The sequence below is a fragment of the Manis pentadactyla genome, chromosome 16 (assembly GCF_030020395.1).
Source record: "Manis pentadactyla isolate mManPen7 chromosome 16, mManPen7.hap1, whole genome shotgun sequence".
NCBI classification, from domain to species: domain Eukaryota; kingdom Metazoa; phylum Chordata; class Mammalia; order Pholidota; family Manidae; genus Manis; species Manis pentadactyla.
In genome coordinates, this window is record NC_080034.1 from 55,338,575 (window position 1) to 55,355,380 (window position 16,806).

The 16,806-nt window shown below is 45.1% G+C and overlaps 1 protein-coding gene across 3 annotated transcripts in view; it reads right to left on the minus strand.

Annotated features, from left to right (window-relative positions):
- SIRT5 (sirtuin 5) overlaps window positions 1–16,806 on the minus strand; it is a 37,445-nt gene that overhangs the window by 8,954 nt on the left and 11,685 nt on the right. For 2 of the 3 annotated variants that reach the window (XM_036878266.2, XM_036878605.2), the window contains exons 2-7: window positions 13,540–13,689; window positions 8,111–8,244; window positions 5,807–6,032; window positions 3,310–3,397; window positions 2,387–2,440; window positions 525–648 (exon numbers count right to left, since the gene is read on the minus strand). In XM_036878266.2, coding sequence (XP_036734161.2) covers window positions 525–648; window positions 2,387–2,440; window positions 3,310–3,397; window positions 5,807–6,032; window positions 8,111–8,244; window positions 13,540–13,654 — 741 coding nt within the window. In that variant the 5' untranslated portion in view covers window positions 13,655–13,689. Of the gene's footprint in view, window positions 1–524; window positions 649–2,386; window positions 2,441–3,309; window positions 3,398–5,806; window positions 6,033–8,110; window positions 8,245–10,976; window positions 12,239–13,539; window positions 13,690–16,806 lie in introns of those variants that run through there. The other variant, XM_036878682.2, reaches the window with a different exon arrangement.

Below are 16,806 nucleotides of genomic sequence, written 5' to 3' on the forward strand. Positions count from 1 at the left end.
TTAAATATTTATTATTTAAATTATTTAATAATTAAATTAGAAAATAATGCGGGTTTGGTTGTATTGACATGGCAAGTGTCAGATTAATTGCCTACAGGCCACGGTTTGCTCAACTCTGCTCTAGAAGAAAACACACCAAAATGCATGGTGAGTATTTTCTGGATTGTGGAATTGTTGGTGATTTCTAATTTCTACTTTATAATTTTATACTTTTTTATATTTCCTCAAATTTAATAATGAGCATGAACTACTTTCAAAATCAGAACTAATAACATGATCTTTTCATTATTTGTTGGGGGGAAGGCTTTGCAAAGCCCAAGACAATCTTCTTTTATGGTTTCATATTTTAATCAATTCTCGTTCACTGTTTCTTAGGTTTTCTGTAAGGTACTTCAAGACCTCTTTAACACATACCTTAAGAGAAGAAAGGAAGGGGAGGAAGAGGGAGGGAGAAAATAACAACAAATTCCATCCCAGTCCTGGTGTTTCAGAAAATCGCCAGGATCAGGGAGGGGGTGACATACCACTAGACATAAGTCACAGAGAGCCAGCTCTCGGTCAACCTCCTCCAGGATGGCAGGATCCAGGTTTTCTCCAAACCACACCACATGCGGTCGCAACAGGCCCCCGCACCCTGCCTCTTCACACCTGTAAGAACGTTACCCTTAATCCAGCCCAGGACCTGCCCTGGCAGGGGTCTGCCGCGGTGGACCAGAGGAAGGAAGGGGCCACCCCAGATCCAGTCTGCCCAGACAGGTCACTCTGAGCCTTCTTATTCCCTATCCCTCACCTGCCAGCCCATATGAGCTTGTCCTAATTTTAACTGCCCTTCCAAAGTTTTTGTTTTGTCTGGAGGCATTAGGTTGATTTGTTGGACAAGTATGTTTCAGCCAACCTTGATGTTCTCTTTCTAAACAGTGTTTAAAAAGGAGACAACAGGCCCCAAGTGGAGTCACCTGTGCTAAGCCCCATGTCAGCAAACCAAGACTTACACCTAACCTAACCTCGGTTTCAGCCTCTCCCAGGAATGTGACTTTTACCCAGTCCATCTGGAATTACCTGGTCAGCACTAGTGGGGTCATCTGCCTGACAGACCCCCTCCCCCCATGGGAAGGTGACCCTGCCTGAAACAATCCACTCTATGCTAGAATAACATCCTTGCTCCACCTCCTTCTGCCTATAAGCATCTTCCATTTGTACAGCTCCTGGGAGCTCCTTTCTATCTGCAGAGGTGGGATGCTGCCCAATTCATGAATCATTAAATAAAGCCAATTAGACCTTTAAATTTACTCAGTTGAATTTTGTTTTTTAACAACAGCTTTCTCTTCTCCAGTTACTGTGCTCAGTTACCCAGACCTGGGAGAAACTAGATTCAGATTTACCACCAATGCCCCATCATCCTCTAATTTCATCAACAGCCCCCTTTCATTTTCTCTCAGGTTCACCTCTCTCTTGCCCTGTCAGTTGCCAAGTTCTCCAGGGCCATTCACTAAAAATCTCTCATCTTGCACTCCCTACTACCTCTAAATCATCATATATATGCCTTCTAAAACAGTCTCCCCCAGATGCAATTTTCTTCTTATTAATCTCCTACTCAAGAATCCCCCAGGATTGCCTATTCTTTTAGATTGAAACTTTAGAAATTAGTAATGAGAACTCTTATTAAGAAAATAAAAAGCATCTGTGGCCAAATAAATCCATGAAATATGAACATAATATAACCATTTCTTAGAGAGCAACAATGTACTTGAGCATATTAAAGGCTCTGAGAAGTCCTGCACTAAAGCAAACATATTTTAACTTTGTTTAACCTAGTTTCTATATTTACTTAAGCACATATCTTTTTATTCAACTAATACCTATCAACCTTACATGGATCTGGTTCTCTATGAAACACTTTTGGAAACACTGTTTTAATGTGTTTTATACATATATGTACACATATGCAAATAATTCTGTTTAGTCCTATAATTTCACCTTTGCAAGACCTTTTACTGCCTCCATAACCCTGGATTGGTAACTCAAATGAGGAGGAGGAGGATGAAGACGATGACATCAAACCTTTATTGGCCAGCTACAGGACGCCAGCCTCTCTGCTCTGCGTAAACTGGATAAGCATCTGTAGCACAAACCGTTATGGCAGAAGTTTTCCAGACCTCAAATTCTCCTGCCACAACACAAAGCAAAAAGGGACTAGAGCAAAGCAGTTCTCTTGAGCTTTGTTTGGCTCTGTCTTTGTCCTTTTGTCCTTTGGCTTGTAGGGCTCAGGGTTGGTTTCGCATTTGCGCACCTAAGAGGCATCTCACCACATGAACTTCCGTTTTGATTCCTAATTTTCTTTTTTGCAAGCTAGGACACCAAACACAGATCAAAGCTTTTTACCTACCGGGGAAGTTCCTCTACTGGGATTCTGGCATCTTGAGTTTCAGGTTCTGGAGCACTGAAGTACATAATATGAGAAAGAAAGATTGTCATTGATATAATCAAAGAACAAAGAAATAACATAACTCAATAAGTTTGTATATTTGCCTGGCAGTAAATGGTACAAAACTCCTAATTAATACATGCTGACTTCAAAGGGTGCCAGAAAGACAGACACCAAACATTTACCAGTGGTTTTACCTCAAGAGAGGGAATTTGTATGTGGGGAGGGGTGGAGTCGCCGAGGTGCTAAGGAGGAGTTTCACGGTTTGCTTTCTATATGTCATCAAAATTTGAATCTTCTGCAATGAAGATGATTAATATATTAACAATGAAGATTAATGTATTATATTAACATGTTACTTGTATAATTTATACTGATTTAAAATGACCAGATAGAATTTTTCTCAATATTCTGAGGCTACTCTTAGTTTTTTTCCTAATTATAATAATAGTACACGTTCATCATAGAATTGTTGGAAAATTCAGAAAGCTATAAAGAAGAAACCAAAATTATCCACAATCTTGCCACTCCTGATAATCGCTGTTAATATTTTGTTGTATTTTTTTCTGGGCTTTCATCTATATACAGATACATCAGCATGGAGTTATGTGTGCGTGTGTGTGTGAGTGAGTGTATGTGTACGTGTGCAAGCATGTGCTTTAATACAAAATTGGGATCATTATATAGAGCTAGGCCCCATGCTTTTCATTTAACATTATAAATTATGAGCAAAATATTCATTTATCATATGGCTGTAGTGGATCTAATCTTATTTCTCATAAATATCTATGGGAATCTTAGATTAATTAATCAGTTTGCTCACAACTATGTTCAACTTAAAAGAGAAAACAATGTGCACTTATTCTGCAGTGCAGGATAATTACCCTTTTCCTGATAAAGCTGGACAAATTGGACTCTTGTAATTCTCAGCCACAGCACCACAAGAGGTACATCGAGTTTTAAATAAGCTACCTGAAAAACACAAGCTAATCAGCACCGGAATTCAGTATAATCAAGAGCAATAATCTCCGTATCTACCAGAGTACAAGATAATTGAGTTTGTATATGTTCACAGTGGGCCTACCCTGGGTATCATGCATGGGAACAGAGGGGCATGCAGGATTACTGCACAAGCCAGGAGCACCTGCCTCCCTGGGCTCTGTCATCTGGAGGAGAGAGACAGATGAAATAACTTACTATGTGACTCAGGAGCCCTCAAGTTACCTCAACTTTTAGGTGGAACCGAAGTGATCAACAGGCCAGATGAAGCCAACCTACACCCGAGGGCATGATTGACTTAAGTACGTGACTGATAAAGCCTCAGTAACATGGGATGTGTTTACAAACCTTAATTTCGACTTAATAAAGCTTGAGTCTTTTATACAAATGCAGCTCAATAAAAATAATCAACTAATAAATGAAAAAAAATTAATGTTAAAACTAGCAACGATTTCCTGAGCTAAATCCAAAGTGGTGAGCACAATTCCCTCAGTATGCACCGTGTGCCCAGAACACACCACAGAGGACACACTGCAAACCCAGCTGAGGGAAGGGCAGGGGGAGATCCCGGAGAGAAAAGGAGCCTGCTAACCCAGCAGCTCACCCAGAGCACCTCAGTGGTGTGAGACAATATACATATTCACCAGTTTCAGTATTTATTCAGCCATTTATTCCCATGATAACATCTCCGAAATTCAGGCACATCCTACAGTTGATGGTGGATGTGAGATGGCTATCACAGTGCCCATTTTCACAGCCTCGCCAAAGGGGAACAATGATGACTGAATCGGGTGTCACTCTCTCAACTGAACCGTTGTACTCCCAGTGGCCTGGCTGGTAACCCCAGGATATTCCAGGTGACCAACATTTTAAGGGCCATTGGAGGAAGGCAGTGAGTCCTAGTTGTCCAGAACCATTCTGCTGACACCTTTTGGTAAGACCAAGAAAGCCCCAGAACCAAACTTGCAGAATATGCATCAGCAGCCTGGAAGAGACCCTGAGAGATAACAGAGGGCATCCTGTTAGGACATGCCACATCACCAACCCCCTTGATGGCCCAGAGCATGCTACTGTGTGGGCAACACAGTCAAAGAAAAGGTAGAGAGTGAAAATATCATAAACATTTCATTTCACTCACATTTTGTTTTCTATATGCATAAGAGTGATATAGTTTCTAAAAATCTGTGTCTAAGTAAGTTTTAACAAGCCTTTTCTGAAAGTATTACAATTCTAAGGAATAATAAAATACCATGGTTTAGCCACATTAAAAACATGATGCATCTTAAAATCAATGGCATCTTCATTTTGATGAAATATGAGTTTTATTTCTAACCTAAATTAGAAGAGAGTTCTCACCACCTGCAACTCCAAAAGTCCCAACTAATACGCACATATTATTTTAGCTAATCCTTAAAACAACTGTTAATCCATGAAACAAGTATGGCCATTTTATGCATATTATATGGCAAGTGACACAGCCTACATTCTGACACTGCAGAGAAATGAGAGGAGCCACATGGAAGGTGGCCCAGACCCAGCAGAAGGTGCCAAAGAATTTGGTTAGTAGGTGGCTAACTGTTGCTGGGACACAAAAGACAGACGGGATCCAAGTGACCAGCACTCAAGGATCATTACCAGGGTGACCAGAAGCCTAGGCCAAAATGGGCAACTTCACCGCACACACACAAAAACATTCCCCTTGGCTCACTGCTTCTGGAAGGTCCACATTAGAAATGCACTCCTTGAGATTGAAGTTCTAAGACTTTTAAATGCAAATATCTTCCGGAAGAAATCCTTGCATGCCTGTTTCTGCTTTCGTATAACTGAAATTATTAGATTTTTGGTGACAGCAAAGACGGGAGAAGGTTAAAAGATAAGAGGGAAAAGGAGGGTGCTATCAAGAACAGAGAAGGGAAGCCCCAGGGACCCTATGACAAACTCCTCGGGCATCACGAACTTAGTGGGCTTGCTGCAGTGAAGATCACTGAGCTGGCAGCTCCCCAAAGGCTCAGGGCTGAACAGAAGCACAGCCCCAGTGGGGAGAGCCAGTCGGGGACAGAGGGAAAGAAAATGGATACCCCTACAAGTGCCAAAGTCTTCCCATGTGGCATCCTGCTAAAGCCACAGCTGTTCAATGGCCCACACCTCCCCCTTCCCTGCAGCCCAGCTGGGCAGTTGTCTGGGAGCACAACCCCCGCCTCCAGCGGAGCTCGAGGGAGCTCATGCAGCTGTGCAGACCAGCACTGCTCCAGTACAACGTGCAGGCACCTGGGCGTCTTTTCAAAATGCAGATTCTGATTCAGGTGGGGCCAGGTGGGAAGTGGTAGGGCAGGGGTTTTAAAGTCTGGTACCCCTCCCCATGGGAGGCTGAGGGTCCCTCACCATGGATTTCCAGAAGGTTCTTGGTGCCAGCCTTGCGGTGCAACTCATCGATGTTTTGGGTGATGACCGTGACCCGTCGGCCCTGCTTGCCCAGCCGGGCCTCACACTCGGCAACGGCAAGGTGCCCAGGGTTTGGCAACTTGCTCTGCATGACCTCGCGCCGGTAATGGTAGAACTCCCACACCTGGGACGGGTTCCGGGCAAAGGCCTGAGGGGTAGCCAGGTCCTGGGGGAGAGAGGAGGCAGGAGGTGGGGAGGAGAAGGAGCAGTGATGCTCCTCTCCAGAACACAGGCAGCAGGGGCGCCGAACCTGGGGGGTGGCAGCGAACACGGGGAACACCCGAAGGCATTTTTCTCTGACTCAGAGGCAGGTGGCTCTGGGAGGCTGCAAGCTGGGACATGTCTGCTCAAGGTTCAGCAGTGTGGCAGACGCAGGACAGGGGCCTGGCCACCAGCCGGTGTCCCCATCCTGGGAACAAGCAGGGCCTCGAGAAATTGGTTTTAATTCCCCCAATTACAAGGCAGGGATACTATGACCTGTCCCATTCACCACTCAAGTGGATTATGAACATGAAGTAAAGTAATATGCAGGAATGTAATTTAGGGTGAATCTATTTTTTCATGGAGCCCCAAAATGTACAAAGGCAATCCCATGTAGCCAGGCAAAAAGTGAAGTGCAAAATGGCCAAGGTTAAGAAACTCGGCTTTTTAGCTATAATAATAGCTACACACACACAACTACACATATAAAACAGTGTATATATTAACAAAACATATAAAAATATATTTCAAAGTACAAGTTGTCTTCTAGGAGAGACAAATCTCACCTATGGTGAAAGAGGGCAGAGTAGCAGTTGTCTGGGGCTGGAAGCTGATGGGGAAGGGACACAAGGGAACCTCGGCTGTGACTGAAATACCCGGTACCTTGATTGTGGCCGTGGTGGCATTAGGCACTTTGTGTTCTACCGGTAGTAACGTCAGCCTTCGTTTGGGAGTGGATGGTCCGTGCTGCAGATTACCCACTTTGACCCTGTAACTTTCTGCCTTCCTCCCCTCCACTTAGAACACAAGTGGCCTGAAACACTTTACAGGTGGTGCATGAACCTGCATATATGTGTCCTTGGAACAGAGTTGAGGTTAAACACACTCTCTTGACTTCTCTGCTTCCACGCAAGCTCTGCGCTGCCCTGACATACTGCCCACCCCCCTCCAAGCTCCTCCTCATACCCTGCGAGCCCCCAGGCCCTGCTTCCCCAATCCAGGGCCTGCTGTCTGTGTCCTCTTTCTTGTTGGATCCTAATAGCCCTATGCTTTTCTTTGTCCTCTGCTTCACCTTTAAGGTGATGATCCCCACGTGCACATCCTGAGGCCTTGTCAGGAGGGCAGCAGGGAGCTGATAAAACACCCTAAATATTTCCCTGCCTGAGACACTTATAAGAGGAGGAAGGGCAGGCAGGTGCATTAAGCCTTCACATCACAAGAAATTACCTACTAAATGTGGAGGTCATATATTGAAGTAATTATTTATGATTGCCTTCATTCAATCAACAAAAATGTATTGAATATCTATCTGTGCCAGAGTTCTGGGAGCTGGGGATGGAGCAGTGAATAAAGCAGATAAAATTCCCTGCCCTCCCAGCCCAGGGATTTCCTGGGCCAGAGAGGAGGAGAGGGGCTGCAAAAGGCCTGGGGGGAATATTCTGGGCACAGAAATGTTCTACATTGTGATGGTGGTAGTGGCTACTTAACCCGACACATTTGTTAAAAGCTGCTGAATTGCACACTTCAAATTGGTGAATTTTATCATAGGTATATTATACCTCAATAAAAGCTGAGTTAAAAAAAAAATCCATGCCCCCATAGAACTTACCTTCTAATGGCCTTTATATAAAGTTTTGAACATGAAGCCCACAGCCTTCAACAACTCAACTTTGGTGTTAATATGAGAAGTTCACAGAAACTAAAAATGTATAATACTTGATTTCAATATCTGTAGAAAAATAATGAATTATGCTAACCAAGGCCTTCAATTCCACTTTAATTACTAGAAGAATTGAATTGTTATCTGAATAAGTGCAATCTATACACACAAATCTAGAAAGTAAGGGAAGTGGCTGCATTGCCTAAACCTGAGACCTTGATCACGTGGACTTTGTGTTGATGCCAAAATGAACAGGAGCAAAGAGTAACAGCTGATTTCACACCTTTTTCCTCTGGGTTTCAGGCATCAGCGCAGCTTCTGAGTCAAACTCTGCCATGGCTTCAGTCAGCAGAGCGTCTTAATGTTCCGGAAACATCACTAACCTGGGCCTGCCACCTTCTCCAGTAACCTCCGGCTCCTCTGAAAGTTGGAACGCCACTTTCAGCACTCACGCCAGCCCCTGAAATGATGACTACGTGCTTTGCTTTTGCAAAAAGTTTCCGAAAATCGGCCACATCTAAAGAGAAAAATCAAATCTTTATCAATCCAGTACACCATTTGGACATCTACATCCCATATCAATTGTCTAAATTTTGAAATTTGACCTTGTGTGAAATTATACTTTAAGATACCCAAATAAGGGAAGAACCAAGATGGCGGCATGAGTAGAGCAGTGGAAATCTCCTCCCAAAACCATATATATTTTTGAAAATACAACAAATACAACTAATCCTAAAAGAGAGACCAGAAGATACAGCACAGCAGCCAGACCACATCCACACCCGCGAGAACCCAGCGCCTCGCGAAGGGGGTAAGATACAAGCCGCAGCCCGGCGGGACCCGAGCACCCCTCACCCAAGCTCCCGGTGGGAGGAGAGGAGTCAGAGCAGGAGGGAGAGGGAGCCCAGAACTGCTGAACACCCAGCCCCAGCCATCTGGACCAGAGCGCAGACACAGTGCATGCATGGGGTGCTAGAAACTAAGGAAACAGGACAGTAAGACCTGTGAGCGGGTCCCCGCAGCTGGCACCCCTGGGACAAAGAAAAGCGAGTGCTTTTTGAAAGTCTTAAAGGGACAGGGACCCCACAGCTGGACAGAAGTGCCCCGGGACACTTAACCCAGCAGCTGGGAATCCCGGGGAACTCTGGGTGCCCGAATCCCCGCAGCGCAGCTCGGAGGCCCCTCACCCTGATAAACAGCCTCCCGCCTGTTCCCCCTCTGATGCGGCTCCGCCATATTGGAGCAGCAGCCTGAGGCAGGCCACGCCCACAGCAACTGCTGAGCTAAATAAACTCCATAGCGGCCGGGCAAGATCAGAAGCCCCATCTGCACGCAGCTGCCCAGCACAAGCCGCTAGAAGCTGCTGTTCTCCCAGAAGAGGAAGGTCATAAACTGGCAAGAAGGGACTTTCTCTTACCCAACACATGTGCCAGCTCCCCACAAATACATCTATCGCCATGAAAAGGCAGAAGAAATTGATACAGACCAAGATCACAGAGGCAAACCCTGAGAAGGAGATAGACCTAACCAGTCTTCCTGAAAAAGAATTAAAAATAAAGCCCATAACCATGCTGATGGAGCTGCAGAGAAATATGCAAGAGCTAAGGGATGATGTCCGGAAGGAGATCACAGAAATGAAACAATCTCTGGAAGGATTTATAAACAGAATGGATAAGATGCAAGAGGCCATTGATGGAATAGAAACCAGAGAACAGGAACGCAAAGAAGCTGACACAGAGAGAGATAAAAAGATCTCCAGGAATGAAACAATATTAAGAGAACTGTGTGACCAATCCAAAAGGAACAATATCTGCATTATAGGGGTACCAGAAGAAGAAGACAGAGAGAAAGGGATAGAAAGTGTCTTTGAAGAAATAATTGCTGAAAACGTCCCCAAACTGGGGGAGGAAATAATCGATCAGACCATGGAAGTGTACAGAACTCCCAACAGAAAGGACCCAAGGAGGACAACACCACGACACATAATAATTAAAATGGCAAACATCAAGGACAAGGACAGAGTTTTAAAGGCAGCTAGAGAGAGGAAAAAGGTCACCTACAAAGGAAAACCCATCAGGCTATCATCAGACTTCTCAACAGAAACCTTACAGGCCAGAAGAGAATGGCATGATATATTTAATGCAATGAAAGAGAAGGGCCTTGAACCAAGAATACTGTATCCAGCATGACTATCATTTAAATATGAAGGAGGGATTAAACAATTCCCAGACAAGCAAAAGTTGAGGGAATTTGCCTCCCACAAACCACCTCTACAGGGTATTTTAGAGGGACTGCTCTAGATGGGAGCACTCCTGAGGCTAAACAGATGTCACCAGAGAAAATAAAATCACAGCAAAGAAAGCAGACTGACCAAATACTAACTAAAAGCAAAAAATAAAATCAACTACCCACAAAAGCAGTTAAAGGAAGCACAAAAGAGCACAGAATAAAACAACCAACATATAAAGAACAGAGGAGGAGGAATAAGAAGGGAGAAAAATAAAGAATGACCAGACAGTGTTTAAAATAGCTCAATAAGCGAGTTAAGTTAGACAGTAAGATACTAAAGAAGCTAACCTTGAACCTTTGGCAACCACGAATCTAAAGCCTGCAATGGCAATAAGTACATATCTTTCAATAATCACCCTAAATGTAAATGGACTGAATGCACCAATCAAAAGACAGAGAATAATAGAATGGAAAGAAAAGCGAGACCCATCTCTATGCTGCTTACAAGAGACTCACCTCAAACCCAGAGACTATAGGAACAAAGAAAGACTGAAGGAACAAAATAGCAGCAGAATCATAGAACCTAAGAATGGACTAACAGTTACCAAAGGGAAAGGGACTGGGGAGAAAGGGAGGGAAGGGAGGGATAAGGGTGGGGAAAAAGAAAGGGGGCATTATGATTAGCATGTATAATGTTGGCAGGAGGGGGTGCACGGGGAGGGCTGTGCAACACAGAGAAGACAAGTAGTGATTCTACAGCATCTTACTATGCTGATGGACGGTGACTGTAATGGGGTTTGTGGGGGCATGTGGTGAAGGGGGGACCCTAGTAAACATAATATTCTTCATGTAATTGTAGATTAATGACAATAAAATTAATTAATTAATTAATTGAAAGAAAAAAAAAGATACCCAAATAAAAATCATTCCTGGGCCACGAAGACACCGTCCATGCAGCCAGATGTACGAGTGTAGAGGGTCTTAATAAAGAAGCAGGGGCTCTGGGCACACAGCACCCACCTTGAAGCTCAGCTCAGCTCTGCCTCCCATCCATCAGACCCTCTGCTGTCCCAGGTTCCTTGGCTGCTTGTTGTGAATAACAGTGCCTTCCCCAGGGCAGGGCTGTTAGGAAGACTTAGAAGGGCTAATGGATGAGAACGCATCTTTCTTCATAAAAGTACAAACAGGCTTGGGTGTGTGAGGCCTGACCCAAGGCCTCTGGACCCCACCTTACTGAATTCACTTCCCTCTGGGGATGCTGCCAATCCCAGCTTCCCTCAGCACCACCAGCAAGGTGAGCAAATGCTCTCCCCCAAACCTGAACACACCGACCTCTTCCTTTATAGCTCAAATAAAAGCTAGACTTTTCAATAGAGCACCAGAAACTTGGGTAATAGGAGGGAACTGCACACAGAGAATAACCTCATAGCAGGTCAAGAAGCAGGGGCTGCCCTCCAGGATCAAAGGCCTTGCCCTGCACCTCTGGGCATCCTCCTGCCTGACCTCAGGCCGACAGGACAGCAGCCAAGACTGAGGGCTCACAGTGCCCCAGGCTCTGCACCACGCACTTTACATGGATCACCGGTGGAGTCTGCCCCTGCAACAAATGTCCTCATCACAGGATAAGACTGAGGAGACAGACCTGGAGCCGCCACAGCTTCTCTAGGGCGGCAGCAAGGTGAGGGCATGGCATGTGGCTGAGAGCAACACCCTTCTGCCCAGGCCCTGTGGCTCTGCAGGCTCCCGTGCAGGGGGTAAGTGCTGTTGCATGGCCCTACAGCCAAAGAGGCCCAGAGCTGAGCATAAACTGCCAGGAGAAGAGAGGCTCCCTCTTCTGCCCTCCGCCTGGAGAAGCCAGAGCCAGACCAGCATTGCCTTGTGGCCCTGGACACAGACATCTCCAGGAGTGGCTGACCTGGGCTGATGTGCTGGGGATTTCAACAAAAGCGGCAGTGAGGTCCTCAGCTGATGACCAGGCTCTCTATTCTGTCTCCTGGAGGCAATGGCAGCCAAGGTCTACCCTTGGCCTGAATGGGTATCTCTGAGAGCTGGAACCGGTGACAGGCGGGGGCTGAGAGACACTGAACTTGAATATTAAAGTGCATGTGACCTCATTTTATAACAACAGTCTCTCCCCTCCTCCCTTCCTCTCTGACCCCTGCTTAGAATGAACAGAGTAACAGCAGGCTCTCTGAAACCAAGAAGCGGGACTCCAGCGCCTTCTCCGGCCCCATTCCCAAACCTCTCTGGAATCACAGTTGCAGTAGCATAAGGCTCAAAGGACTGAAGACAGCCCAGACATCCTGTTCACTTGTCGTATAACCAACCCTGCTAAAGCTCAGCTGAAATTCACGTCCCCTTCACGTACAGACTGGTGTGAAAAATAAGGCCCACTAAAGCTGTCCAACCAAGGAGAATTTGGAAAAAGAAACCTAGTCTGGGTGGATTTGAGTTTGTAGTCCGATCTAATCTACTGAAAGAACAAGAGGTTTAATAAGAAAATGTACAACTACTTTTCTAGGAACCATTTTCTATGACTCCTGGGTTTGAATCCTACAAACATCGTTAGGACTTCAAAGTTCACCCACAAAATTTTTCCCAGTTCTAAAGGTCTTTTCTACCCCAATGTAAACCTTCTCAACCTACTGGTAAATTCCTATGTCAGAGTGATTTCTTTTAAGGTACTGTGTTAAGCAATTTCTAGAAACAAAAAAAAAAGGCAACTCAGGCTTGGTTCTTGGAAAATAGAATTTAAGACATAATAATATTAATGGGGTATAAACTATTTTAAAAAAATGACATTTCCTAACTGATAAGAAAAACACACCAGCATGTTTTGTGGCTCCAAACCCAGATGGCCCCCTTCTGGCTGAGGTCAGGCACGTGCTTCTGGGTCCCACCACAGCCTCTAGGAGCCTGCCCTGCACAGCTGGGAACAACAATGGGTTGGACAGCCAGCTGGAACTGGGGTTTTGGGGCTCTTTGCCATTCCCGAGATTGGGCAAAAATGAAAGGGGGGTTACTCTGCAAGAGCAAACTTAGGGCATTAGGAAAAGTTATCCAAAAATTCACAATGGGCCAAAAGAGTTCAGCTTGGCCTCTCAATGCCACAGGGAAGCAGTTTAACAAGCCCACCTAAGTATCATTTACTACACCCATCTGGTAGACTCTATACTCAGAGGATGGAGAGCCCGGATATGTTAACCTGTAGGCTTCTGTCAGGTAGAGATACAAATCATTTCTGTCCAGTAAGAGGTTTAACCCATATTGCTCTGTACAATAATCACCAGCTTTCCTCCCCTGCAGAGAGGTGCTGGGTTTCAATACAATTCATGGGTGAAAAGGGTAAATGCAAATATTCTGGAGAAGCAATAAAATGTTTTAAATGAACTTGACTATTAAGAGATCATCCCTGCCCCTGCCCCACAAGGGCCTCAACTAAGAAAAAGAGAACAGAGCGACTTTCTCCACAATCTTGCCTAGAACCCACTTCAGCACAGACATGCCCTTTCAAAGTGTAGGAACTTTCAGGCACTTTAAATCCCACTGGAGATGAGGAGATGGCAGGCTAAGGAAGACCTACTTGAACTCGGTCGAGCCATCGCCGGGCAAATCTTGGCTTGTGCGGAGGCCGGAGACTTCAGTCCACAACAGAGGTGGGAAAGCAATCGTCTGGGGACAACCTGGAGAAGTTGCATCAGGTCTTTCTCGTAGGACTAATTCTAGAGAGGGGCTTTGGGAAACAACAAAAGAGCAAATAGAAACAATCAGAGAATACTTGTATTTCAATCAATGAATCAATCAATCAATCTTAAGAATGCCCTTCACAAACATCTTTCCTAAGAGATCCTCATGTCATTCACCCTCTACACCAACTTTTCTTTGTGTGGCACGTGCTCCTTAGGTGCCCTGGAGCCGTGATTCTCAAAGTGTGGCCCCCAGACCAGCAGCAGCAGCTGATCTTGCTAGAAATGCAAGTCACAGCTCCACCACAGACCCACCAAGTCTGTCTCCCTGTGACTCTGCTAAACGCTCCAGTCTGAGCACCCCAGCCTTAGAGGTTTGGGAAGGGGTTAGATGTGAGAATTCATCTGAAAACCAGGTTCTGCTGCTTTTAAAAAAAGTATGAAAACCACTGGCCTTTCAACTTTTGGTCAAAATGCTGTTTCTATGAGAATGTAAATTCTGACAACTGAACTAGGCAGAGAAGGTAAGTACTATGATGACAAATAGAATTAAGATGACATCATGCCAAAGAAACCTGTAAGTCTTAAAGCACATTTAGTAAATCTTTATCTATCCCTGAGGAATTTTATAAAAGAAAAACAGAGAAAGGCAATACATGGATCAATGACATCAAAGGGTTATTGGCAGAGCTGAATTTTATCTAATGGGACAAATTGTTCAAAGTGCTCAGAATTACAGGTGTGCAGATATAGGAAAAGTACAAAAATAACACATTTCCCAAAACTTAATAGTCCCTTTGGATGGGCAACCTATCAAAATTATAAGTGCATTTTCCCTAGTCTGAGAATTTTTACAACAGTGAGGCTTCCATACGTCCAAAACCTTATCTGCAGGGTTATTCATTGTGATTAACAGGAAGAGACTAGGAACAACCTAAATGTCCATCTGCAGGGGACAAGTTCAGTAAACAATGGCACAGTCACAATATTCAACATGGCTGCTATAAAAAGGAATCTATGTATGAGTCTGTCTATACGACATTCTGGAATAGACAAAACTCTGGGGACAAAAAATGTATCAGTAGTCACCCAAGCATGGAGGAGTGAATACTCAAAGGGGCAGGAAGTTTTGGGGGGAGTGACAGAACCTAATGCTAAGAAAGAGTTAATTTTACTGTCTGTAAACTGTAATATAGCTTTAAAATAAAAATAATAGGTATAGGGTTTCAGTTTTGCAAGGTAAAAATGGTTCTGGAGATTGGCTGCACAACAATGTGTAGAGAAAATGAAATTTCCTATGGTTAGGATTCTCACTTGCCCCATGGGAATAAAGTTGGTTATAAACCCTTTCACCCCAAGAACGTTCCATTGTCACCTTTCGGGCTCACCAAATCATGTGCGAACTTGCCTGGTGCTGAAACCCACTGGCAAGACAAATGTAAACACTATTGAATGGTACCCTTAAAAATGGTTAAGATGGAGGAGGGGGCAGAAAATGGCGGCGTGAGTAGAGCAGCGGAAATCTCCTCCCGAAACAACATATATCTATAAAAATATAACAAAGACAACCCTTCCTAAAATAAAGACCAGAGGACACAGGACAATATCCAGACCACATCCGCACCTGAGAGAACCCAGCGCCTCGCGAAGGGGGTAAGATACAAGCCCCGGCCCCGCGGGAGCCGAGCGCCCCTCCCCCCCAGCTCCCGGAGGGAGAAGAGCAGGCAGAGCGGGAGGGAGACGGAGCCCAGGGCTGCCGAACACCCAGCCCCAGCCATCCGGGCCAGAGCGCAGGGCCCTCGATACTAGGAAAACAGGGCAGCAAGAACAGTGAGCGGGCACTGGAGGCTGGGCGACAGAGGACATAAGAAAAGCGCGTGACCATTTTTTTTTTTTTTTTGCTTTTTTGCTGTTTTGTTTTGGCGAGGGCTTTTTGGAAGTCTTAAAGGGATAGGGACCCCAATACTAGGGAAACAGGGCAGAAAGACCGGTGAGCAGAGGCCTGAGGCTGGCACCGCAGAATAAAGAAAAACGAATGACCACCTTTTTTTTTTTAATTAAAAAAATTTATTTTTCTTTTTTTTTTGGTGGGCGTTGTTTTGTTTTGGCAGGTGCTTTTTGGAAGTCTTAAAGGGGCAGGGCGGGTCACTTAATCCAGAGGTAGGGAATCCGGGATCTCTGGGCACCCTAACCCCTGGGCTGCAGGGAGCAGGGAGGCCCCTTACGGAGATAAATAGCCTCCCAGCCGCTCCTGCTCCAACGCGACTCCACCATTTTGGAGCAGCTGCCCGAGCCAGGCCACGCCCACAGCAACAGCGGAGATTAACTCCATAGCAGCCAGGCAGGAAGCAGAAACCCTGTCTGCGCGCAGCTGCGCAGCACAAGCCACTAGAGGCCGCTGTTCTCCCAGGAGAGGAGGGCCACAAACCAACAAGAAGGGAAGTCCTTCCAGCCATCACTCGTCCCAGTTCTGCAAACTATTCCTATCACCATGAAAAGGCAAAGCTACAGGCAGACAAAGATCACAGAGACAACACCAGAGAAGGAGACAGACCTAACCAGTCTCCCTGAAAAAGAATTCAAAATAAGAATCATAAACATGCTGACAGAGATGCAGAGAAATACGCAAGAGAAATGGGATGAAGTCCGAAAGGAGATCACAGATGCCAGAAAGGAGATCGCAGAAATGAAACAAACTCTGGAAGGGTTTATAAGCAGAATGGATAGGATGCAAGAGGCCATTGATGGAATTGAAATCAGAGAACAGGAACGCATAGAAGCTGACATAGAGAGAGACAAAAGGATCTCCAGGAATGAAACAATATTAAGAGAACTGTGTGACCAATCCAAATGGAACAATATCCATATTATAGGGGTCCCAGAAGAAGAAGAGAGAGGAAAAGAGATGGAAAGTATCTTAGAAGAAATAATTGCTGAAAACTTCCCCACACTGGGGGAGGAAGTAATCGAACAGACCACGGAAATACACAGAACCCCCAACAGAAAGGATCCAAGAAGGGCAACACCAAGACACATAATAATTAAAATGGCAAAGATCAAGGACAAGGAAAGAGTTTTAAAGGCAGCTAGAGAGAAAAAGGTCACCTATAAAGGGAAACCCATCAGGCTAACGTCAGATTTCTCAACAGAAACCCTACAGGCCA